Raw genomic sequence first — 25,522 nt, forward strand, 5'->3', positions numbered from 1 at the left:
CCGCCCGCAGCCATGAACACCGGGGGCCCGTTCCGCGGCCCGCCTGCCTTCCCGCAGCCGCTGCGCTTCGGGCAGGCCGCGGTGTTCGGCCAGGCCGCAGCCGCCTCGGGGCTCCCGTTCCCCCCCGGGCCCTCTGCCTTCGGGCCGCCCGTGGGGCTGGGCCAGGCCTCGGCCTTCCCGGCGGCGAGCGGCGGGGGTGCCCCGGCGGCCAACGCGGGGTTCAGCTTCAAGCCGCCCACCAACCTGGGCGGCTTCCCGGGGCCGAGCGAGGCCTCAACCGGCGGAGGGGCCTTCTCTGCGCCCGAGTTCCGCTTCAAGGCGCCCGACAGCGCGGCCGCCTTCAAGCCGCTGCCGGGCAGCGAGGCGGACAAGGGCCCCGCTGCTGCCTTCACGTTCTCGCCGCCCTTCGGCTTCGCGGCCGAGGCGAGCCCGGAGGTGCCGGCCGGGGGCCCGTTCTCCTTCTCGCGGCCCGCAGCCGCGCTGGGCCGGCCGGAGGAGCGAGGCCCGAGGCCGCTGTTCGAGGAGCCGGCCGAGCCGGGCTCCAAGGGGCTGAAGCGGAAGGAGGAACGGGAGCGCTCACCCCGGCGGGCAGCGGGCGGACGGGCGGCGGCACCGCCGGAGAAGCGGGCGGTGGTGCTGAGCCGGCCCCGCGGAGGAGCGCTCTTCGGCCGCATGCTCAAGGAGATGCTGCGGAGCCAGGGCCGCGGACAGCGCGACCGGGGGGAGGCCACCGAGCCCGAGCGGGGACCCACGGAAGAGACACCGACGGTCGAGGCCCGGGACCCCCCTCGGGAAGGTAGGAGGGGGGGGAGCCCCATGTCCCCCCGTGTCCCCCCTATGTCCACCCATGTCCCCCGTGTCCTTCCACTTTCTGAGGTCGCTGCCTCCCCTCTCACAGACCCCGCTGCCGTGCCCCCTGCCCGCCGGGCTCGGGGCAGCGAGAGCATGGAGGGGCTGGGGGGGCTGCCGCCCGGGGACCTGACCGCCATCCAGTGCAAGAACGTCCCCGATTACCTCAACGACAGGACCGTGTTGGAGAAGCACTTCGGCCAGTTCGCCAAAGTGCGGCGGGTCATGACCAGGCGCAATAAGAAGATGGCCATTATCCACTTCTTCGATCATGTGAGTGTTGGAAGGGGTTGGTGCAAGAACGGGTTCGAGTTTGAGTGCGTGGGGATGGGTGCAGGGAGACTGCATCACTGTGGTGGTGCCCGTGTGGGTTTCAGGTGGCAGAATGCTTTGTATTATGAGCACTGGGTTACAGACGGGTAGAAGCACACTGAACTGCGCCTAGGGCATGGTAACTGCACCTAAGGCATGGTAACTGCACCTAAGGCATGGTAACTGCACCTAAGGCATGGTAACTGCACCTAAGGCATGGTAACTGCACCTAAGGCATGGTGACTGCACCTAAGGCATGGTGACTGCACCTAAGGCATGGTAACTGCACCTAAGGTATGGTAACTACCAAAGTTCTGCCTGGTTTTAGCTGTCCTGCTAGCATTGAGCTCAAACACCAAATGGATCTCGTGTTTGTTGTCTCTTTTTGGCCAACCCTGATTACACACGGTGCTGTGCTCTTGCTGGGGCTCAGCAGCACTAAAGGGGAGGTGAGCTTGTGTGATCTCTGCAGTGACCTTTCAGCTGGAAGCACTGCTGTTACTCAGTGCTGAGGTGTGTTGAGGGGCCGGTTCAGAGACTTCATGGTCTGTTCCTGTTTTCTGCTTAAAAACACAGCTTTGGGCTCTAAGGTTACTGGAGCTCTTGGAAGTTTTGTGGAAGTCAGTCCTGCTAATTGCATGCAGGTCTTAAGTGCGAGGCTAAAATGCAGTAACCAGAACCTTATAGAAGCTGGTAAATGTTTCTCTGGTGAAACCTGCCCTGCTTATTTTGGGGTGATGCTTGTGGGTTTTCATGTTTTCATGCTCTGCTCTTGTTTTCTTTCAGGCCTCTGCAGCTCTTGCCAAAAAAAAAGCAAAAGAGTTGCACAAAGATATAGTAACGTTTTGGCAAAAGAAGAAAACAAGTAAGTCTGTTTGCAGATGGGATTAGTGGGTGAGATATGAATGGTGCGCCTTCTGCTCCCTTCTTGTTTCCTCATTGCTAAAATGATCTCCATATAGGAATATTAAAGCTCCCAAAGTGTAATTATAGATCCCAGACTGGTTTGGGTTGGAAGGGACCTTAAAGCTCATCCAGCTCCAACCCCTGCCACAGGCAGGGACACCTTCCACTGGAGCAGCTGCTCCAAGCCCCTGTGTCCAACCTGGCCTTGAGCACTGCCAGGGATGGGGCAGCCACAGCTTCTCTGGGCACCCTGTGCCAGTGCCTCAGCACCCTCACAGGGAACAGCTTCTGCCTAATGTCTAATCTGAATGTACCCTCTTTGAACTTAAAGTCATTCCTCCTTGTTATGTCCGTACAGGCCTTGGTCAGAAGCTGCTCTCCAGATTTCCTGTTGGGCCTCATTAGGCTGTTAAGTGTTAATATTAAGGCTATTAACCTCTCAAGGCTGTTAACATATGGGTGGTGTTAACTTTGTGCACCTATCTAGAAGTAGGATGACCTTTGTGGGTGTAAGAAAACCCAGTTCCAAATGCCTTGCTGGCAGCTTCAGAGCCTGGTCTGCATGTGGGCTTCCTGAGAGCTGAAGTAAAGAGACCTGTGGAGTGAGTGTCTGTGGTGTTGAGCTTGCTGTTTGGCATGTCAACTGTTGCTTACTACTTGAATCAAAAAGAGAACAGTCTACAGAGAACTGAGCTCAGCAGTGGAAAACCTGAATTGGAATTAGGACAAGATGAGATGTCAAGTTGGCTATTCATGCCCTAGGTGAATGCTGGAGTTGTCGAGTGCTTCCTATTCCTTAGCTTTGTAAGGGCTACATGTGTACTTTGAAGATCCTAGCCTGGGGATAGGCTTCATGTGTCAGCAGATGAGTGGCTCACCACAGCTTTGACCAACCACAGACTTGCCTTCAAACAATGAACAGCTGTGGAGTTGTCTTCCTCATGATGAGCATCTTGAAGCAGCAGCCGTAGGGGCACCTGTTTGCCTTTGTAGATGTAACTCTTGAGAAGGCACTCCAGCCTCAGCCTAAGCTTGGGTATGTGAAATAAGCACTTCACATGCTTCAGCAGGAGCACTGGGAGTTGTGGTTTGTTGTAAGTGAAATGGATTTTGTATCCCATAGAGAGTTATGGCTTGTGGATTATGTACCAGACCTGAAGGGACTTGAATTCGGACAATGGTCAGACTTCATCTGCTGACCAATTATAGGTATTGCTAAGTGGTGTTTTACTGAAAAACACTTCTTATAGGTCAGTGAAGCTGACTAGCAATGGGTAGACTTACTCAGTACCGCTCCGTGTTGTCCTGGAAGTTTTACCTATGTGTTGAAAACTGACTCTTAGTTGTATTTTCCTATAGGTTTGCTTTCATATATTGTTTTTTAAAGCAAACTGTTCAACAGCACCACCATGGGGGAAATGTTGTTGTTTAAAGTGGCAAGTACCTGGCTTCATGTTTATATGTCACTTCAGGTCCAGCAAAAAGAGAGTTTTCATCCAAGGAGAAGAAAGCAGGTGAAGATGAAGGAAGGCAAAGCAGTGAAGAGCAAAACTATCAGCACTCCCCTCTTCGAAAACCTTTGATAAGATCCTCTGGCAGTGGTGTCATAGCTGGTAGAAGGTATGTGCTCCTCTGGGAGCCATCTGCAGGAAATGGGGTGAACAGGGGAAAGCAATGATCTGTGTGTGCCAACTAGTCATGTTCTTATCAGGGAGTGTGCTTCCCTTGTCTTTCCTGGCTTGTCTGAATGACAAGGTCACAAATCTTAGGCTTGGTCAGAAGGATACTTCTGACTGCATTTAAGGTCATTTACTTTAGTCTGCATGTTTGTTCTGAGTATTTTGTTCATCACAGCAATAGGAACAACACCTGCAATAGTGAGACATAGGGGAATTGAATGAAGTATGTTTGTATCTGGGCCCTGTAAAGTCTTTTTGTAATCTCTGTTTCTATAGGAAACACATGGTGACATGGTTAATGGTGGACTTGGCAGTCCTGGGGTAATGGTTGAACTTGATGATATAAAGGTCTTTTCCAACCTGGTTGATTCTGTGATTCTCTTCCTTCACACCAAGCAGCTGGCTAGCTCCTGGTTTAAAATGCAGTCTGATGTGCTATAGTGATGCAGAAATGCTGCAGCAGCCATCTGGTTTTATCCACTCTTAAGAGACCTTCAGTAATACCAAACGTTGTACAAAGGTTGATGCTTTCACCACAGTCTGGAATGTTTGGCAGTGTTGTCGAGGCAATGCTGAGGATTTAAGAGGATTAAATCCTTGTGCTGGTGTCAGGTTGTAACAACCTTAGTATGTCAATACAGACTTGCTTACTTGATACATCACCTTGTGAATAAAATATTCTAAACAGAGATGTTGATGTCCTAAAGAAAAAGTAAACTGGTTAAGGCTGGGGCATGCATTAATAGATTACTGGTGGTATATGTTCTGGTTTTAGTTCTCCAGCAAAGAAGTCTGGTCTTCGAAAGGCACTGCAGTTTGAAGCAGAAATGTTTGATTCTACTTCTGAAGGGCAGAGCTCGGAGGCCTTGGGAGCTTCTCTGTCATCTCTTAGCAACCTGGTAGGCTTAGTGGCTGAGACATCTGAAGAGAGATACCGTCTCTTGGACCAAAGGGACAAAATCATGCGACAAGGTAATCACACAAGTTAATGACTGTAACATCTGCTTCTCTGTTGGAAAGAAATGAAGTGATTGGTGACTGTTGTGGTACTGTGGAAACGGCTTTAAAGAGAGTAATATGTACATATATACATTAATTTCTTGCAAAACATGCAAAAACCTACTTTACTTATTGCACATGTTTATTTCTTGTGGCAAGTGAATAGCAGACTGTTCATCTGTGAAGGAGGCTGTGTGGGGACATCTGCACCCCTGCAGGCTCGCTGAAGAAAGCTATGCAATACTGTGTTTCTCCAAATTCAAACTACTACTGATTTCAAGAGATGGCACTTTGTTTGAGTGCTGGGTTGTAAACCCTTCCATCCTCCTCTTGCCTTTTCAAAGCTGACCCTACTCTTAACATCTTCTTTTAACATCCACAAACAGGTTTCTCACCCACTTCATGTGGGGTTGTGGAATTGCCAGTGCTTAGGACACAAAACATTGGGTATCTTTTAGAGGTTTCAATCTTCTCAATCTCGATATCCAGGTGGGACTGTAGGAGAAACTTAACCAAATGAGTGGTGCAACCCTGGGACAGGCCCCAGCATGGGAGACCCCCATCCTTGTGTGTTTCTGATCCACTCCAAGTTGTGGGGCATAGCCTTGCTCTAAGTAGAAGTAGGCTGGGAATCTCTAGAGACCTTTTCCCACCAGCTCTTTCTGTAACTGTTTCTCCAGCAATGTATTTCTTGACCAGCATACGGATCCCAGCCTTGGGGCATTTGTCATCCTTAGGCCTGTGTTGGCACATCAGGATAAAAGCTCATTATGAAAACAAACTCATGTTTGTGTGTGTTTCCTTAGTGTTTGTTCAGTTTTATTTATTTTCCTCCTTTTTAGCCCGAATCAAAAGGACTGATCTTGGCAACGCAAAAACTGTTATTGGTACTTGCCCAGACATGTGTCCTGAAAAGGAGCGCTACATGAGGGAGACAAGAAACCAGCTCAGCATCTTCGAGTTGCTCCTAGGATCTGATAAGGTATGAGCCCTCGGTGTGCAGGCGTTTGTTGTTCCCAGCTCATCTTGCTGCTTGCGTAAAGCTGTCAGTGTTGTTTAGCTCAATGACAGGGTTCATTCTGGTGGAAAAATTCTGGGGGTCATTTCAATAACGTCTCTTAATTCCCAATTGTAAAAGAATGAGGGTAAAAAATTGCTTTTTCACTCTGTCATGGCTTTTATTTAGCTACAGGTGGGCTTTTACAACTGTAGTTCGAAAACTGTAGGGCAGCAGTTTATGTTGCCCTGAAGAGTATGAGACCGAGTCAAAACTTATGATCCTGTCATAAATGAAAATGTATTTGCTGTTGTAACAGAATGGACATGAACTACTAGTGCAAACAGTGGAAAAGCCCCTTTAATAATCTGCTCCTTACTAAAGTAAAGGTGTGGATGGGATGAAATCCTCTATACTCCTAAAAAGTTGAACATACTCCTTGGACTTTGATTCTTCATATCCTGCAGGTAGATCATGCAGCAGCAATCAAGGAATACAGCAGGTCTTCAGCAGATCAGGAGGAACCTTTGCCCCATGAGTTGAGACCTTCTGAGGTGCTGAGCATGACCATGGACTATTTAGTGACAAACATTATGGATCAAGGAGAAGGAAACTACCGAGAATGGTATGACTTTGTCTGGAACAGAACTCGTGGAATAAGAAAGGTAAGTGCTGGTGGGTGGAGGTGTGTGATAAGAGAAAACAAAAGATCATGTAACACTGTAAAAAGTGTAGCAAAAAGCAGTAGTAATTTAAATGTTTAGAATTGGAAAGTGACTCAGAGAACCGTTGAAATGTGTTTTCCAAAGGTAGTGCCACTTGACTGTGCTCTTCCACTGTAGTTTAAAGACACATGCAATGTGTTTTGTATCATTCTGGCTAGGATATCACCCAGCAACATCTCTGCAACCCACTGATGGTGTCTCTGATTGAGAAGTGCACTCGCTTTCACATCCATTGTGCTCACCACTTGTGTGAAGAGCCCATGTCCTCCTTTGATGCCAAAATCAACAATGAGAACATGACTAAATGCCTGCAGAGCTTGAAGGAGATGTATCAGGACCTGGCTAACAAGGGGATTTACTGCAAGAGTGAAGCAGAGTTCAGAGGCTATAATGTCTTGCTGAATCTCAACAAGGGAGATATTCTCAGGTGGGAGCAACAGATATCACTTGTTTTCTCTCCTTTTTTTTGTAGAATTGCAATTAGGATTAAGTCCTGAGAAATTGTAATGGAAGCAAATTATCTTAGTTGCAGAGGGCTTTTTTTGCCAAAGAAAATGTACTGTAGTAATGTTTTATTTGATGTTTTCAATAGGTCTTTTTAATAAGTTTCAGTGTTTTATCTGCAGTAGAACCAAGGAAAAGGGAAAAACCATTTCATGGGCAGAGGCATACTTTGCTCTTCTGTTCAACCTCCTGCCTGCCTTCCTCCCTAGCCGATGGAATGATGTACCTATATAATCACATGCTGATAATGCAGGCATCATGAGAAGATTAATGATCAGTAAATGATACTGCAAGTTTAATTCACAGCCATTTGGTTTGGGCAGGAGTTGCCTGACTTGCTTCTAGCTCCTTATTTTAATTCCCTTTTGTTTCAGGTTGCTATTGAATTGTGATTGTTGCTATTGAAGCAAAAGGGTTGTCTCTGTCTTTTGACTCCACAGAGAAGTACAGCAGTTTCATCCAGAGGTTAGAAACTCCCCTGAAGTTAGATTTGCTGTTCAAGCTTTTGCTGCATTAAACAGCAACAACTTTGTGAGGTTCTTCAAGTTAGTGCAAGCAGCTTCCTATCTGAATGCCTGTCTCTTACACTGTTACTTCAACCAGGTGAGAATAAAGCAGATGTATGTTTTCTTAAGCATTTATAAGAAAAAACAGTAGGATTTTTGGGAGGAAATCTTAGTAAGAAACTACTAAGAGGAAAACTTGGTAGATATTAAGCCTTAAAAATAATCTTATTCTTGCTTCTTCAGAAGCATTTAAAAACACAAAGTGTTCAGCTGTAATATAAAAGGCAAATACTAAAATGCTCTTCTTGGCATTTTTTCTCCATAACTGTGTACAAATACATAGTATTTTCCCTGAAAATAATTGGGAAGCAGAGCAAGTAAGACTTCTGCAGAGGAAGCATGACCCTGCAGTTTCAGATGCCTTGGCAAGCTTTTTCTTCTGTACAAGAGTCACAAAGGGATATGCTCAAAATGAGCATCGTCAGAGGAGCAGAAGCTAGAAAGCAAGTTAAATTTGCATAAATGTTTGTGTGGCTATTTGACAAAGTACTGATTTCTTTTAAGCATGATTTTCACACTTAGTTACACTTGATAGTAAATGTTGGGTTCTCTAACTTAGTAGTTACAAGGCTTTTTCTTTTACCTTCCTCCAGATCCGTAAAGATGCTCTCAAATCTCTCAATATTGCCTACACTGTGAGCACCCAAAGATGTACTGTATTTCCCTTGGATCACCTGGTCCGCATGCTCCTGTTCAAAGACTGCGAAGAAGCGACTGATTTTATAAGTTACTATGGCCTGAGTGTATCTGATGGGTAAGTGTAAGGAGAAGGGCTCTGTGCCTCAGTGGAGTAAAACTGATGTTAGGTGAAGCATTAATGTGGATAGGCTGCTCCTGCTGTTTGCAACCAGGCAAAGTAAAGAGGAGGCGAAGAATAAGGGCTGGCCTCTGTAAGCAAAAGCACAAGAAGAGTGATGGGTACAGATTTAGTAATCTGTTATTGTAATTATGAAAATGTCTTTAATTTTACATCTTTCCCTCAAGAAATGGGGTTTGTATCCCTGTAACTAGAGTGACTTCCCATGATAGCTTTTTTGCATGTGTACATTTACTGGTCTTTACTTGGTTTGATGAAGGGACAAGGGATTTCAAGGCACCAAAATTCCTCCAGCCTTCTGAAAGGTTGAATCTGGAACTCTGTCTCCATTGGATTCCAGGGTCTTTCTCCCTAGATTGTGGATAACCCTGTAGAAAAAATAAGTAGTTTCAGGTTCTTATCTTGCAGCTGAATTGTAGGAAATGAATGAGGATACAGTTCTGCCTTTCAGGAAACAGGCGTTACTGTGATGTATGCAGTGCAGGATAAAGGAGAACAGTGCAAACTCAGTTTCTCTGAGGATGTTGGAAGCCAGCAGTTTGCAGATCAGTGTACAATGTGCTGCTGCAGGCTGCCAACCTCAGGAGACTGGAGAAGACAAAAGCACATGAGCATGCCAGCTAATGTTCTATTTCCTGTTAACATTCTGGTTTGAAGGAATGAATTCACCAGACTACAGGTGCAAAAATTAGAAGATGTGATTGTAGCTTTCAAAATTACTTCTCTAGATAGCCCTGGCATCTATGATGTGGGATATATCTGTCCTGAGGATGATCAGGAACTGGAGCACATCCATACGAAGACAGGCTGAGAACATTGGGGCTGTTCAGCCTGGAGAAGAGAAGCTGCGTGGAGACCTCAGAGCAGCTTCCAGTGTCTGAAGGGGGCTACAGGGATGCAGAGAAGGACTCTTCATCAGGGACTGCAGTGATAGAACAAGGGGTGATGGGTTAAAATTTAAACAGGGGAAGTTTAGACTGGATATAAGGAGGAAGATCTTTACTGTGAGGGTGCTGAGGCACTGGAATGGGTTGCCCAGGGAAGTTGTGAATGCCCCATCCCTGGCGGTGTTCAAGGCCAGGTTGGACAGAGCCTTGGGTGACATGGTTTAGTGTGAGGTGTCCCTGCCCATGGAAAGGGATTGGAATTAAATGATCTTAAGGTCTTTTCCAGCCCAAACCATACTAGGATTCTATGTAGTCTAGGTAAAACTGTAATACACACAGTGGATAAAAGTTAAAAGGAGAAAGACATACAACAGTCCACGAGGGTGCCCAGGATCATTAGCACAGTTTGTACACTGGGAGGATAGGTGTGAGGACAGTGTTCCCTGCCTTCCCTGTTCTGGTTCCAGCTAAAGACTGAGATCCAGGCTACAAGGAGCAAGCCAGAGTGCCCAGTGCCTGGCTCACTTTGCCCCCACTAACTGAAAACCTGTAGTTTATGGAAGCTTTAAGGATGTACTCCTGGTTTTTATGTTTCCTCAGGGCTTATGTGGAGCTGAATCGCTCAGCTTTCTTGGAGCCAGATGGATTACCCAAACCACGGAAATCCATGTTTGTCAGCCAGAAGCTAACTGTCTTGGTTGGGGAAGTTGTAAATGGTGGCCCATTGCCTGTGGTACCTCACCATGTGCCTGTGTCCAGCTTCAACGGACAGAACAAGTACATTGGTGGAAGCGTCTCTGTGGATCAAGCTAGTACTAGCCAAAAATCCAGCATGGAAGCAACAGGTAAGAGCAGACATGGAGTTTTAAATATAGGAGCATACTTCTGTGTTGACTCCGTGAGGAGTTCTGTTTTACAAAGCAGGAACTGTTCTTGGCTCATGGGTTGAAATTGCATGGAAATGTGGGTGTAATGGAAGCATGCCTTCATTTAAACGTGTTTTGGTATCTGTAAAAGCTAAGAAGCAACCTGATTTAATAAAACACATTCCCTAATACAGGAAACACACTAAGGGAAATGAGCACAATTTTACCAGCATGTAATAAGCAGTAGCAGTCCTTTTTCTCTTTCTCAGTAGCTGGTGCAGTGCTGTGGTTTTGACTTTCAGCCTGGGAACAGCGCTGATAACACCAATGTTTTTAGTTGCTGCTCAGTAATGATTACTCTGGCCAAGGACTTTCTGAGTCTCATGCTCTGCCAGGGAGGAGAGGAAGTGAGGAAGCAGAGACAGGACACCTGACCCAAACTAACCAAAGAGGCATTCCATACCACAGCACATCATGCCCAGGATATAAACTGGGGGGAGTTACCTGGAAGGGCTAGATTGCTGCTTGGGTCAGTGGGTGGTGAGTGGTTCTCTTCCCTTGTTATTTCCCTTATCATTATTACTATTGGTGGTAGCAGCAGTGGTTTGTGTTATACCTTAGTTACTGGACTGCTCTTATCTCAACCCGTGGGAGTTACATCCTTTCCATTCTTCTCCCCATTCCTCTGGGAACTGGTGGGGGGAAGAAAGGGGGAATTGAGCCAGCAGCTGTGTGGTTCTGAGTTCCTGGCTGGGCTTAAACCACGACAGTGAAATAACCAGGTATTTGCCTCCTTCAGACAGCCAACTTTCCTTTTCAGTTTGCAGGCTTTGTACTGCAGCTATTCACAGTGTGTGTATAAGATCATGTTGGTTTTCAGGTTTGCTGAACATAGGGGTTTTTTGGTTGAAAGTACGGCTCTTCTATATATTCAGAGGGGGTGTAGGTGCTAGGTGTGTTTGACTTAATTTTTTTATTAGGAATGTACGTAATGTGCACTAAAAATGTTAATGTTTTATATAAAATAGTCATAAATTAGTTTCTCTGATGTAACTGCATTTTTAACTTCAAGGCAGCAAGCCTCTGTTATCAGCTTGTTTTATGATGAGGTTTATCAGGGAAGCCAGCTTTTGAAGACAATACTTTTGCTTCTACTTGTGACTGACTTGGCTTCCTTAATTCTTCTCCTCCTCCCATCCCAAGAGGGAAGAGTGGAAAGCAAAGGTGTGGATTTAGATGCTGCAGCAGTAAGAGTCCAGCCCCCAGCTCATCTTCTGCCCTCACTTTTACCTCGTCAGCTTGTGCCAGTGCTGCCTCCTCCACAGACTGTCTCCCAAGCTCCTGGACAACCTGAGCCTCTCTCTTCAAAACCACAGCCTGTCTACACAGACACAGTAAGGACATCTAAATCCATCATGAAGTGTGTGGGAAAGATCTGTGAAAATAATAACTGAGTTCTTAGGTTGTTTTAATTCTCCAGAATCTGCATGTGGTATGTGTAGAATCAAAAGGAGATGCTCCCTGCTTCAGTGCTTTTGAGAACTTGTTTTCTTGAGCTGTTCTGAAAAGAGAAAGTCTTGAATGATTTCACCTGCAAGCCTGACATAGGATAAACAGTCCCATATGTTCAGCACTTACTTGAGAAACCTCTAAGGAGAGAGTCAGAAAGTGATAGTAGAAAGTGATTGACTTAGTAGGTAAGCTTTGCTTTAGTGAACAATACTGAGCTGTTCCTTAGTGACACATATTTCAAATATGAGACATGAGAAAGTTTCTCCTTGTGGGTCTGTGACTACTGATGTTAGATCTTGAACATGTACCCTGTGTGTCTCTGCTATTCCTCTTTTTCTAGCTTCCACACATGTTTAGATACACACTAATGCTGGACCCATCTCAGAGTCTCTCATTGCTTTGTAAGCTACAGCTGCCTATTTAGCTAAACATGGCTGCATTTCAGTGAAGGTTAGACCTGGTCCTATGGAATTATATCAGCTAGAATGAGAAACGCTCAAGTAAGAAAAGAGGAATCCCTCCCAAAATTCACTTTTAGCTACTGTTTCCTAACTTGACTTGCCCATATTTATTACAGAAAGCTGCTCCTGTTTCTGGCTGTTACTAACCTTATAGGTAGTCTTAAATTTCCAGGCTGTGTGTTTGATGAAGTTAGCTTAGTTTGCAAGTAGAAATACAGATAACACTGCCAATTCCAGTCAGTTAAACAAGGCTGAAAAGCCTTATTCCCAATTTACATCTGTGCCCAGGCCATCTTGAGCAGGGCTGCATCTTGCTTCAGCTGCTTCCTCTGCTGTGTTGTAGGACATCGCAGAAGTGGTGGATGTGCTGGTGCAGGAGGTCCTCAATGGAGAGTGCAGCGAAGTCAGCAGAGCTGGAGTGGCTTATGTGACTGCTGCCATCTGGTAAGGAATGTTTATTGCTACTCCTGGCATCAGTTATTAGAGCTGCAATTTGCCATAGCAGCACCATGTGTGAAGATCGTAAGACTTAAGGCAAGCTCTTTAATGGAGATGGCCATACAGATACAGTTGAGGGAAGAGCAGACCTTTCTTCAGATGCCTGCCACCTCCCTGTTACACACCAGCTAGGCTAATGGAAGGCTTACTGCAAACCTCTACACCTTGCCTTGCATGATGCTCACAACACTGCTGCAAGAAGTGTGTTTTGTGGGAGGGAAGGGGCCTGAAGAGGGAAAAGGAGAAGTCCAGATCTGTCTGCTTCTCTGCTTCACATAACGTTTCCTCTTCAAGGCCATTGGTAGGTGTAGATGTGAGACTGTAACCAAAACAGTGTTATTAATGCCCCAGTATTAGGACTGTTGCTGAACAGCAGAGGGGCAAGGCCTTCCTTGTTTCCCCCCTCTGCAGGCCTGGGTGTATGGCAAAGGCTGGTAGGACACACAGTGGGGACAGTGACCCAGAGTGAAGTCCAATGTGGTGTCATGGTCAGCAATAAAACTGGGTTTGAGGAAGAAAGTGGATTTTCTGGTTCCCAGGGTGGCCTCTGACCTGAAACTGTCAGGGACACCTCACACCAGACGATGTCCCAAAGGTCCTGTCCAACCTTGGCCTTGAGCACTGCCAGAGATGGGGTATTCACCACTTCTCTGTGCACCCTGTGCCAGCGCCTCAGCACCCTCACAGTAAAGAACTTCCTCCTTATCTCCAACCTGAGCTTCCCCTGTTTGAGTCTGAACCCATCACTCCTTGTCCTATTGCTACAGTCCCTGATGAAGAGTCCCTCTCAGCATCCTTGTAGCCCCCTTCAGACACTGGAAGCTGCTCGGAGGTCTCCAGCAGCTTCTCTTCTCCAGGCTGAATATAGGCCTTTGAATGCAAACTTTCTGGCTTTGAAAAGAGACTTGCTCTTCCTGCACAGCACCTCGGAGGCTGCTATAGAGGAGCTCATGACTGAAGTGATGGGGGAGATGCTCAGACAAGTGGCTGGAAGCGTGCTTAATGCGGAAAGGGAGCGTGTCAAAGAGGAAAGGCGCCGAGTAGAGGAAGAGAGGTGAGTGGCTGCCTTTGCTGTGCATGGTGGGCTCGATTCATCCCTGGGCAGCATTAGCAAGAGCTGGTGCCAACCTGAGGCCTTGCCCCCTGTGTTTTTGTGCCATGCCAACAGCACTCAGTTTGTCCCAAGCTGGGATTGCACAGGCAGGCTGCCCCATCCACACGTTCCGATGTGCTAGCTCGTGCTTTGGGGACCTCAGAGGCACTGTGAAAATCATGGCTTGGCCTTTTTGGGAACTTTAATAACCGCAGAAATAACAGAAATAACTGGAAAGAGAGGGAGATGGATCCCTGCTGTATGCAGGAGCTTTCCCTTCTGAGTGAGCTGCTTGTCTTTAACTTCTTGTGGTAAGAATAAAATCACCCTATTGTTATGTGTAGTTTTGAAGGAAAACTGGCTCCATGCAGAGCTGTTTAAAGAGAGAAACCAGCTGGTGGCAACTCAGGTTGTCTGAATTAACTGTCTGACACTGCGTGTAGCACTTGTGTAAGTAAGGAGCAGGTTTGCAAGCATAAAACTTCAGTCTTGCCACTGGTGTGAATGTTTTCTCTGTCCTTCCAGGAAAAAGCAGGAAAAAGAGAAGTTAATAAAGCAGTTGAGCCAGTTGGTGGGGATGGAGTTAATGGAAGAAGTAATAAAGGAGAGTGTTCGAGAAGCTTCAACCGATGAGTTAAAGTAGGTACAACATACTGTATGCTGTACTTTCCTGTAGGATGCTTTCATAAGGGTATGAATTTGTCATGGAGTGGTAGGATTCCTGCTTGGATTCCTCTGAAGTCATCTTCACTAAGCTACTTGAGAAGGAAAGGGTAGTTGGTCATACAGCAAGTGCCAGTTTGCAGTCATGCTGTCAGGCAGCAGTGAGTGGTCCTCCAGGGGGAAGGGGACAGAGGATTGTTTAGGGCAAGGCTGCCCTATGTGGTTTTAGTTCATCCGCCTCCCTTATGGCTCAGCTGTGGTCTCTCTTGCAGACCCTTTGTTAGAAGCTTGTGATCAGTGTAAAGCTTGAATGACTTCTAACTGATCACAGGTCTTATTCAGAAGAGCTGTAGAATAGAAGTATGGAAAATCCCTTCCTTTGCTAAATGTGAAGGTCTTCCCTGTGTGCACCTCAGCTAATTCTGTGGGTGTTTGCTGCAGTCTCCACCTCACTAGAGGTCTTGGGTTGTTTCATTTTGAACTAGATGTGCCTTAGAAAGAGACCGGCAAGCCCGCATTGCTCGCTGTTCAGAAGAAGTCTGTGGTCATGTCATGGAGCTCTTCCTGGAGGATGAGATCTTCCAGATTGCTAAGGAAACCCTTCAGGAGCTCCAGTGTTTCTGCAAGTACTTACAACGGTGAGTTACCACCTCGTAACAAAACTGCTTTTCTCAGGAGCATAGGTTATTGCATGTGAGGAGGGGAGCACACCCTCTTGGGGTCAGCTGGGGAAGAGATTTCAGCTTCCTTTTATTCAGAGACTTGTAATGTTGGACACTTCTTTTTTCTGGATATGTGGTAAGGGTTATGGGGTTGGTGTGGTGTTCCAAGGCAGAGATTCATTCTGTACTGCCCCAGTACAGTCAGGTTGAGGTGCATTTCAGGTGGTATCTGTCACCATTAAAGAGGAAGAAGCAGAGTAGTAGTCCCTTTTTTGTGGAGCACCTCCCCTTGCAGAGTTCTCTGTCCTAAAGTTGAGTTCGTGTCTCTTCAGGACACGTGTTAATAGCCTTCAGTGCTCCTTTTGTCTGGATGGGTTTTGAATGAGGCACAAGGTCCCCCCTTTTGGGATCTGCATGTGTGCATCTGGCAGTTCTCATCCTGTGCGTGCTCCATTTGAGCTCTGCCTTTGCTGCTGTGTGTGCAGAAACACATCCTGGATCCACCGCAGCATCCGCATGCACCACCTCACACTGTGCCCTGGGCAGGCTGACGTGGGTGTTTGAGAGCCCAGTCCAGTCTGAAGAACAGAGATGAGAAACAGAGTCACAGAATGGTTTGGGTTGGAAGGGACCTTAAAGCTCATCCAGCTCCAACCCCTGCCACAGGCAGGGACACCTTCCACTGGAGCAGCTGCTCCAAGCCCCTGTGTCCAACCTGGCCTTGATCACTGCCAGGGATGGGGCAGCCACAGCTTCTCTGGGCACCCTGTGCCAGCGCCTCAGCACCCTCATAGAGAGGATTTGTTTCCATGACAGAACCCATTTGGTCTGCAGAAGAGTTCAATATTGTGACCTGTTCTCTTGCAAAGGTGGAGGGAGGCAGTGGCAGCTCGAACGAAGCTGAAACGTCAAATGAGGGCATTTCCAGCTGCTCCCTGCTGCACAGATCCAGAAAACAAGCTGAAAGCACTGTCCCCCAGTGCAGAATGGCCTGTAGCCATGGAGAGCTTGTGCAAGAGGATTGTAAACCTGGGCAGTGGAGGAAAGCTGGGAGTCTCTTGCACAAGGTAAGCATACTTCTAGTGACAGCAGTTGGCAATCTGGTTGGTTTTAGGAAGGTAAGTTCCAAAGTCCCCTTCTTCCATTGCAAATGTTAATGGTATTACAAAACTTAGTTCTTCAACAGCCACCAAAAGACACTTTGGGCACAAATGCCATGACAACGACTGAAAACGTAACTAAATCCTTCTTCTATCAGCCACCACTTTCTCAAGTGTCTGCAGTTCTTCTCAGGTCTTAGTGTTCCTTAAAATTGGTTAAAGTGACTGCTTTACACCCAAAATTACAGTCAGGTGTCTTTTGTTTGCAGATTGAATTGGATGAGAAACAAGACAGCACATGAAATTAAAGTTCAGCACTTCTACCAGCAGTTGTTAAGGTATGTTGGTGTTTGCTCCTTGTTTTCTGTGTAAGCAGACTGTAATAGAACTGTCAGAAGGTCAGCAAGGAATGGCAAATCATACTGCAGTGTCCACTGGCATTAAGCTATCTGGTCCTATTGCCATAGGTGTAAATTTAAGGGACTGGTAGATATTATGACGTTTTTTGTACCTGGATAGGATGGAATATAAGAGGAGAGGAGTAAATGAGCTGTTACCAACCTGGCAGTGCAGCAGGAGATCTGCTTTCTCATAGCTTATCATGCATTCTGGTGGTCTATGTGTTTATTAGGGCAGAGTATTGAAGCAGTGTGGAAGTGGAGCATTTCATATGTGGTCCACAATCCCCAAGCTAAGGCTCATGTATCAGATTTAGCAGCTGCAGTTCTTGAAGGCATCTGGTCTGTGGTGAAATAGATGGGCAATACATCTAAGGAATTGGCTCCAGTTTTGGACCGGTTGGACTGGACAGTAGCTACTTCCAGTATTGCAAGATCCAGTAAAGAAATCAGATTAGATGTAAGGATGCACTGGAACAGGTTGTCCCAGAAGTGCCCCATCCCTGGCAGTGTTCAAGGCCAGGTTGAATGGGGCTTGGAACAACCTGGTCTAGTGGAAGGTATCCCTGCCCATTACATGGGGTAGGAACTGAGTGATCTTAAGGTCCTTTCCAACCCAAACCATTCTATGATGAAAAACATTGCCAGGTGTGAATGAGCACTAACACCAGTTTCTCTCTCTCTTTTTAAGTGATTTAGCTTGGACTCCCCTGGATCTTGTCTCATTAATCACTGAACATACTCCACTCCAACAAGAACAGGTTTTTTGGAAGGTGATACTGGTTTTGCCAAATGATGATGAATATGTGGGGGATGATCCCAGCAGGTGAGTAAAAGAAGCAGGTTGCTGGGTCCCTTTCTCAAACAAGACAGTCACCCAGAGAACAGTAGTAGTATACAGTCCTTGCTGTGTTCTTGTTATTACCCTGTACCATGTGAAATTTCCAGGTGGTGGTTTGGTTTGTGTTGTTTTTCTCCAGAGTGCTCTAAAAGAACATAGCTCTAACTTATTGCAGTGGTCTGGATCTTCTGACTTTGTTCACTGAATCCCTTTTGCTCATACTGAAATCAGAACCCCTTGAGATACGGAGCAATGTAGGCAATTTCAGGACATTTAATAGCTATTTAGTAAAATCCAAGCAATATGAAGGTTGGGGTCATAATAGATTGTGGTGCTGGAGGGGTGTTTGGTGCCTAAACTCTTTCTTGTTTGCCAGGGTTTTGGTGGATTGGTTGAAAACCAAGTTTATGGGAGATAAAAGCTGGGAGAGAAATGCTTCACATACAGAAGGTAGAATTCAAACCCTGACATTGTTCAGCTCGCCTGGCATGCAAGGGAGCAGAAGTATTAAAGTCAGTGTGTGTGTTAAGGTAAGTGAGAACAATTTCCTGATACCTAACAGGCTGTAAAAGCAGGGTGTGCTCTTTTCCAGCAGCTTTTGTGTAGAACCTTTTCATCCTGTGTCCTGTCTGATGGAGGGAGATGATGCTGGAGGGGTGGGATTGTTGAAAAGATCTGAAAAAAGATGGATTCTTCTTTTCCTTGTTTCCAATCAACTGAGCAAATACCTGCCTAAACACACTGCAATAGTTAGAACTTCAATCAGCTCCATTCCTGATGCCAGAGCAGGTGCTGAAGTTCACTTTTGTGCTCAGCTGCATCTATTCGACACATCCATGTTTGTCCCACAGCTCGTTGTCTTAGGATTCGTAAAGGTCCTGGTAATGAATGTCAAACCTGAATGCTAGTGATAGTAAACTGCAGATTTTGGTATGAAAATACCTTTGTTTAGGTACCTTACTGTTATAATCTTTGTTACTTGTATAGGTGGCCTATGGCGCGCTCTCTGACTCTGAGCTTGATGCAGCTGAGATGCAGAAAGACTTGCTTGGAACCAGTGGCCTCATCCTTCTCCTGCCACCTAGAGTTAGGAGTGAAGATGTTTCAGAAGATGACGTTTATTGGCTTTCAGCTTTGCTGCAGTTGAAACAGTTGCTTCAGGCCAAACCTTTCCACCCAATAGTTCCACTGGTTGTTCTAGTCCCTGCTCAGGGAGATGAGGCCGTAGAGAAAGAAGTAGAAGAAGGTATGTAATTATTCCTGTGTCTTGTAAAAAAGCAATGTGAATGTGTCCTGCGTTGAGCTGTAGCAGTTACTTTTCTCCTATGTTTAGGGCTGCCCCAAGTAGAACTATTGCAGTCTGTCAAGTACATCATCTAGTAAAGGGGGAAGGCTTTGCAAGAAATTCTGAGGCCTTAAGAGCTGATCAATATGGAAAGAGATGAACTTCCTTTTGGCTTCCAGTTTTCCTTTGCACACAGGATTTGATCTTGGGTGTCTGTGGGCAAGGAAGGAGAAGTGATGCTGTGAATTTAGGCAGTGTGTGGTCAGAGGAGGTGTGTTCTTGTTTGTGTATTCAACAGGCTTTCTTCTTTTTAAGGTTTGATGCTGCAGGACTTGATTTCAGCCCAGCTCATTTCAGACTACATCGTTGTTGAGCTCCCAGGTTCTATCAATGACTTACAAGGCACCACAAGGGTAAGAACAGCAGCTCACGTAAAGAGGTAGTTGGTTTATCATTAACCTCTCAGTTGCTAATACCTTAGAAGGAATGATTATGTTCTCAGTAGCTCTCAGTCCTAAAATACAAAGGACCCTCTGTAGCTCTTCTGGCTGCTGTGAGTTCACCAGTATTTTTCCATTTAGGTGGATGGGACTAAGAGATGCCTCTGTCCTCTCACATATGTGAAGGATTGTATGTATGTCTCCCTGACAGCCTCCAGACACCAGCTTCTCCCCTTGTCCTTCAGTTTGTTGTGTGCTTGGCAGTAGTGGCCTGGAGAAGAGTCAGAAGCCCATGGTGGAAAATGATACTGAAGTCTGAACCAGTTCTTTGTGGATGGTTTGGAAAGGCAGGAGAGGGTAATGGCCAAGAGCAGCCAAGTTGTTTCAGACCAAAAGCAGCTCCAGCCCTTTTCCAACCCAGCAGGGGTTGGAACTGGATGAGCTTTAAGGTCCCTTCCAAGCCAAACTATTCCATGATTCCACATCAAACTTAGGGTAGCAGGATTGAATCCTTTGTGTCCTGATGGCTGCAGAGCAGTTCCCAACCACCCATGTTTTGTGTGTCGTAGATCTCTGCGGCTGTGGGCTGGCTGGTTTCCCAGTGCCCTGAGTCCCTTGAGCTCTGCAGTCAGACCCTTCAGGAGTACATTGAGGATGGGATTGACGGTGAATTTGGGAAGCGCTTCTACCATGACTGGAAGGAGAGGCGGTTAGCTGGCCTGCCATCTCAGGAGCCTGGGGCCATCATAGAGCTGTACAACAGCGTGCTGCAGTTCCTTTCCGATGTGGCATCCTCAGAGCACCTTTGTGACTTGTCTTGGCCTGTTACTGAGTTTTCAGAGCCTGGGGGTAACAAGCAGTTGCCCCACCTGCAGTGGAACACGACTGATCACCTGGCCTGGCTGAAGAAGGCTGTGCTGTCCTTCCAGATCCCATACCTAGATCTGCCTCCATTGGGTGGTACGTACTTCCTGCTGCTGTATCCTCTTAGGTGTGCCTGTGCTGTGTTGAACTACCAGCTTGTAGGTTTGGCTTAGTCACAGATTCTGCCCATTTACTAGGTTGGTTTGCTTTGCTTTTCCCATAGCTCCTTGGCGTCCTGTTTGCCACATGATTTTCCAGTACGTGTCTCAGATTGCAAGTTCTGCCCATACCCAACCACTGATCCAGTCTCAAGTGGAGAATCTGCTGAGCAAAACTTACCAGAAGTGGAAAAACAGAACATCTGGGAACTCTGATGAAGATGGACCCTCTGTTGATGAGGTCCCTTGGGATGATATCTTATTAGCCTGCATTGATCATAAACTGAGAGACTGGAAACCACCCAAACTGCGTATTAACCCAGGTATTGTATGTCCTTCTACAACACGGATGGTACTCCCTGCACGAGAGTGTTTAATAACTTGACAGTGGTGCCTTTACGTGTGACCTTACTGCACTGTCTTCTCTTGGAATGTGTGTTTAGTGTTGATTATGATTTGACTTGAGCTTGTGATTAAGGAGCTCTGTCTCTCTATGGTCAACCCAGTAGGAGAGGGTTTATATTCAACCTAAGGCCAAGAATTGGTCCTTTGGAAGTCAGGTAAGCTCAGGTCAGCTGAGCTGGCAGCCACCACTCTTAATGAGCACTTCCATGGGTTAATGAAGGTTGTCTTGGGTTTGTTTGCTTTCAGTTTCAAGTGTGTGGGTTGGCTTTATTTTGGTGCCCTGTTTGGCTTAACTGTAGGGAGCTTCTTTAAATGAAATCACTACTTAGCCTTGAAGTGAACCTTAACCTTACTTAACCTTAAAGCGCTTGTATTAAGAGTGATGCTCTTGGCTTAGTATTGAGTTTCTCTTCTGAATTCAGTGTTGGCGTTGGGTTTATTGACAGAAGCAGTAAGTGAAGATGGTCAGATTCGCGTGTACTTCTTCAAGGAGCACTTAAAGAACTTCACCCTCCCTTTTTCATGGGAACAAGCCAGGCTGCGCACGCAGGAGGAGATCCGGCAGAGCCACACGAGGTGAGGAGCATTCAGCTCTCCCTTGTGCCATCAGCCAGGGAAGCTCATGGGGGCCTCTGCAGTGAACATAGAGTGTCCTCAGTGCTGTAAACCAGCCTATGGCATCCCCCCGGATGTGCTTTGTGCATCTGGAAATGATGTCCAAGGGTGTGCTGAAAGTAGGGTTTATTTCTACAGCTCTCCAAGAAATGGATTACTTGAGGAGTGTTTGAAGTGCTCAAAGTGGAGGAATCCTGCCAAAGAAAACACTGCTGAGGCTTTGGAATTACAGCCTTGTAGTCTAAGCACACAAAGTGTGGGGGGGAAACATAGTATGGTGTTGGGGAAGAGCATAGGAATGAATCATGAGCGTGTGCCCTTACAGCGGGGACCTGACAGCTCAATTACATGTTAGCTGGTTTGCAGATCTGCTCTTTGGTAATTACATGTTAAATTATGCAGCATTTTGAGTTCAAAAGGAAGTTTTGTCCCCAGCTTGCAGGAAGACATGGGGAAAATCCCAGTGCTGAGAGAGAATGCTAGCTGGGGGCAGGCTGCCTTAGAGCTGTGTGGCAGGAAAGCATTTGAGGTCTCAGGAGTCTGGCTCACTTCATTAGACCTGTTCAGAGAGAAGCCAGGCTCTCTTCCCTGTTGGAAGCTTAGGTACTGCTCTGCAGTGTAGCAGAGATATTGGGTAGATACCTTGGGGTGAATCTCAGCCCTCTTTCAGGTTCCTCTCAAATCCCCCCCACAGGAGGTGTTGTATTGGACCCTGGCACAAGGGAATTGTGTTGTCAAATGATCAGGTCTTACTTCCTGCTATTTCCAAACTTCAGTCTAATGGGGAAAAGAAAAAAATCAACACACTGATGCCAATTTCTGTGCTTTTATTTGGTTTTGTGGTCTTTTCCCCTCAGGTCAAGGGTGAAGTCTCCCATCTCTTTTAAGAAACCATACAGCTTCTCTATGATGCCGGGTCAATATGGCTCTGACATCAGCATGCTGTCGAGGCCAGAAAAGAGTGTTCCCAGCATAGATGAATTCACAGCCACTGCCTCAGCCCAGGAGCTTCTCCCACAGCGTTTGTTGGCACAGTTGCAACAGGAGAAGATGGAAAGCAGAAGGTAAGTTCCTAGAGCAGCATCATTTCAGCTCCAGCCAGGGTTGTGATCAAGTCTAAGTTGTAATAGGAAGCTGAAGTCCAACGGTGCTAGGAAACAGCCTTAGACTGGGTCCAGTTTCATCTAATTTGATCAAGCACGTCAGTGCCTCCTTCCACTACACAAACAGTCCAGGAAAGTGGAAACTGTGGTCAGAAAGCCTAAAGCAGTACAGCGTGTACAGCAGTCTGTGTCCTGCAGTATCACAGATGTCTGTAAAGTCCACCTTGGGATGTCAGTTTGGTGCCTGTAGCAATGCAGATCACAAAGCTGAAGAACTAAAGCTTTTGAGGTTGGCTCAAGGGTTTCTTGTCTTTTCTGCCTTCCCCATCAGCTGGGTGTCTTCAGGATGTGTGGGTCCTTTCTGTACCATAGCCTTTTATAGGTGGGTATTCATCATAGCAGTTGGGTATGTCTGACCGTGTTAGAAATGACTGCAACCATCAGATCCTTGCAGATACTTCTGAACCCCACACTGTTGGTTAACCCACTGGTTACATGAACAAAACCAGGCTGAAGTTTGGTGCCCTCCATCTTTCTGTCCAGGTTTGAGGAACAGTTGCACCAATACCTAGGTGAGGACATCAAGCCCCTTGGTGATTTCTTAGGTCTTCCTCTCTACCTGCCCCAGTCTCTGGTCTCCACCCCAAATGTCACCTGTCCATTGAGGAAGAGTCCTGTGACATCTGCTCAAGAGGTAAGAAAGGCTGGTGCTGGGATTTAGCTGTAGTTGTAAGGAGTGCAGGTGCCAAAACTACTGGGGTTGCAAAACCTGTAGTGGGAATTATGTTGGCCCTGCTGTGTTGGGTAGACTTGGGAAATAAAGAACTAGTAAAGAACACCTTGGAAATCACTTCTTTCTGGGGTTAGGGTTAGGGTACTAAGTACCCTAAGTACTAAGATGAAACTGTTGGTACTAAGTAATGTTTCTTAGTCTTCATTTCTCTTCCTTCTGCCCAGGCTGGGAATGCAGAGGGTCACAAGCCTTTGGTGGAGGAGCTAAACCCCACGCTGTCAGACAGACTGAAACACTTGCAGCAGCTCCTCAGAGCAAACAAGGAGGGTGAAGTTGCCTCTGAGCTTCACTTATCTGCTCTGTTGGACATGGTGGATACTTGAGAAGAGCAAACGTGTGCAGAGCAAGAGACTCAGTAAAGAAATCCAGGTCTGGGTGACTGAACAGACAAGCCCCTGGGTTGGTCCTTCTGGGAGAGGAAAGCACTCATGGGGCTTGGCCTTGCACTGAGCTGTCATGCTGTGGCTCACGTCACCCTCTGGCTCAGTGCTGAGCTTTGGCTGGTCTGGAACTCCTCCTTTCCTGCTTTACAGGCATGGAGAGGAGGCAAAAGCTTTTCTTGGAAGGCCTTAAATTGACACTTAGTGGTGATCTCTTGTTGCCAGCTCTCATTGTGGGTAAGCTTCAACTATAAGGTAGCAGGAGCCTCTGGGAGCATCAGAGGCAAATGCTCTCCATAGACACAGTCCCTAAGTTCTTGTCCCAGCTTGGTGCTTGCTTGCTCCATGCAGAAGCTACAGCAGCACTGTGGTTTGATACCCAGAGATGTCAATACTGTCATTCTCAAGCCAGTGCAACACTGCAGCTGTATTTTGTACTTAGTGATGCTCCAGAATGGCTTGTACGTCCTGCTGGGCCTAAGTTTGATTGTATTGAATACTCAAAGCGTTAAAACCATCTGAGTTGCTTATTGTACAGATAAGTTGTCATGCTGGAAAGTGGGACACTTCAGTAAACACCTATGGAGAACTGACTTTGCTTGTTTTGGAAGAGCAGATTACCCACATTAAAAATCTGGGGCTTTGGAAGCAGAACACCTTTGGTTTTATTTGATACTGATTCCAAGAACCAGTACGAAGGTAAGACTTCATGTCTGCAGTATTCCTGTGCGAGTCACAGGGGTTTATTATTACAGTATGAGAGGTTTCTCAGGTAAACCCCTGCCTGGTGAAATACAAATGACCACAACTGTGGCAGTAGCACCGATTCCCTGCCCTGCCAGAGACTGGTTGTCTGATTCGCTTCTGATTTCATTTGACATGCTCAGTAGTCCACATCTGTCATCTGCCTTCCAAGAAAGTAATGTTATAGTTGTTTATCTTTTAATAGCATTTGTATTGTTGCTCTTTAGCCTAGAATAGCAACAGTAGATCAAATATGAAGTTGAAGTTTTGCTTTGAGACTGTTCATAGTACATGGTACTTGTATTGGCTGAGTTGTGTTAACTTTGGGGACACGTGAAGTGGAACCGGAGTGATGCTCTTGGCTGTGTTTGACCCCAGTACTGCCACTGCTGTTCTGAATTAAAGCTGTAAAACCCCAACAGCATTTGGGGATGTGGTTCACATGTCTGATGTAAATGTGTTTTGTACCTAGTAAATTTTGAGTGCCTTGAAATGAGCTGTTGCCTTGTTGCTGTGCAAAAGCTCCTGGTACAGGATGCTCTCAAAGGATGTTGGTGATGCTACGGTTGTCAAATATGAATCAGAGTGGTTTGGGTTGGAAGGGACACAGGGCTAGGACAGGACCTGGCACAGTCTCTGATGGTGCATGCCCAGCCCATTGCATTGTTCACTGCCCTGGGGAGGGAGCACTGTCAAACACAGGGTGGTATCAGGGTGTTAGCAGGGAGATGGGGATGGGATGAAAAGAGCTCTGGCCCCTCCTCATAGCCACGCAAGAGAACTGAGCACTGGGGCATCCAGCCCTGCTCTTGTCTCTGTCACCTGGGTCTGAGGGCAGGCACCAGCTCCTGCACTTGCACCCATGGCAGCACCCCCAGCAGTGTCACAGTGGGTCCATAGCTGGACCCTGAGCCTCACTGTCCCACAGCACTGCCTGCAGGAAGGTGACCCCCTCCCTGGGTCAGACTGACCCCAAACCCAGTGTCCATGGAACCATGGAATGGTTTGTGTTGGAAGGGACCTTAAAGCTCCTCCAGCTCCAACCCCTGCCACAGGCAGGGACCCCTTCCACTGGAGCAGCTGCTCCAAGCCCCTGTGTCCAACCTGGCCTTGAACACTGCCAGGGATGGGGCAGCCACAGCTTCTCTGGGCACCTTGTGCCAGCGCCTCAGCACCCTCCCAGGGAACAGCTTCTGCCTAAGAGCTCAGCTCAGTCTCCCCTGTTCTGGCAGGTTCAAGCCATTCCCCTTGGCCTGTCCCTACATCCCTTGTCCCAAGCCCCTCTCCAGCTTTCCTGCAGCCCCTTTAGGCACTGGAGCTGCTCTCAGGTCTCCCCTTCAGGAGCCTTCTCTTGTCCAGGCTGCCCCAGCCCAGCTCTCTCAGCCTGGCTCCAGAGCAGA

The 25,522-nt window shown here is 47.0% G+C and overlaps 1 protein-coding gene across 1 annotated transcript; it reads left to right on the forward strand.

The window, feature by feature from the left end:
- The first annotated feature begins 12 nt into the window (after positions 1-12).
- MCM3AP (minichromosome maintenance complex component 3 associated protein) lies at positions 13-24,618 on the forward strand. Its single transcript, XM_034065515.1, has 28 exons — positions 13-796; positions 899-1,122; positions 1,948-2,026; positions 3,540-3,687; positions 4,522-4,718; positions 5,588-5,727; positions 6,210-6,407; positions 6,626-6,894; positions 7,412-7,574; positions 8,131-8,291; positions 9,842-10,086; positions 11,311-11,501; positions 12,424-12,524; positions 13,501-13,632; positions 14,197-14,310; positions 14,820-14,972; positions 15,866-16,063; positions 16,366-16,434; positions 17,186-17,320; positions 17,712-17,865; positions 18,323-18,581; positions 18,936-19,033; positions 19,630-20,020; positions 20,148-20,405; positions 20,934-21,063; positions 21,960-22,166; positions 22,749-22,899; positions 23,163-24,618. The coding sequence occupies exons 1-28, from the start codon at positions 13-15 to the stop codon at positions 23,319-23,321; spliced, it is 5,508 nt and encodes a 1,835-aa protein (XP_033921406.1). The 3' UTR covers positions 23,322-24,618.
- Positions 24,619-25,522: the final 904 nt, after the last annotated feature.

This window comes from Melopsittacus undulatus, chromosome 8 (assembly GCF_012275295.1).
Source record: "Melopsittacus undulatus isolate bMelUnd1 chromosome 8, bMelUnd1.mat.Z, whole genome shotgun sequence".
Classification (NCBI taxonomy): Eukaryota; Metazoa; Chordata; class Aves; order Psittaciformes; family Psittaculidae; genus Melopsittacus; species Melopsittacus undulatus.

Excerpts from the sequence above, each read along its gene's own strand:
- MCM3AP (XM_034065515.1), top strand. The coding sequence starts at position 13 with ATGAACACCGGGGGCCCGTTCCGCGGCCCGCCTGCCTTCCCGCAGCCG. Across the intron at positions 14,311-14,819 it reads GCTTCAACCGATGAGTTAAA|ATGTGCCTTAGAAAGAGACC; the intron begins GTAGGTACAACA and ends ATTTTGAACTAG. Across the intron at positions 20,021-20,147 it reads AGATCTGCCTCCATTGGGTG|CTCCTTGGCGTCCTGTTTGC; the intron begins GTACGTACTTCC and ends CTTTTCCCATAG.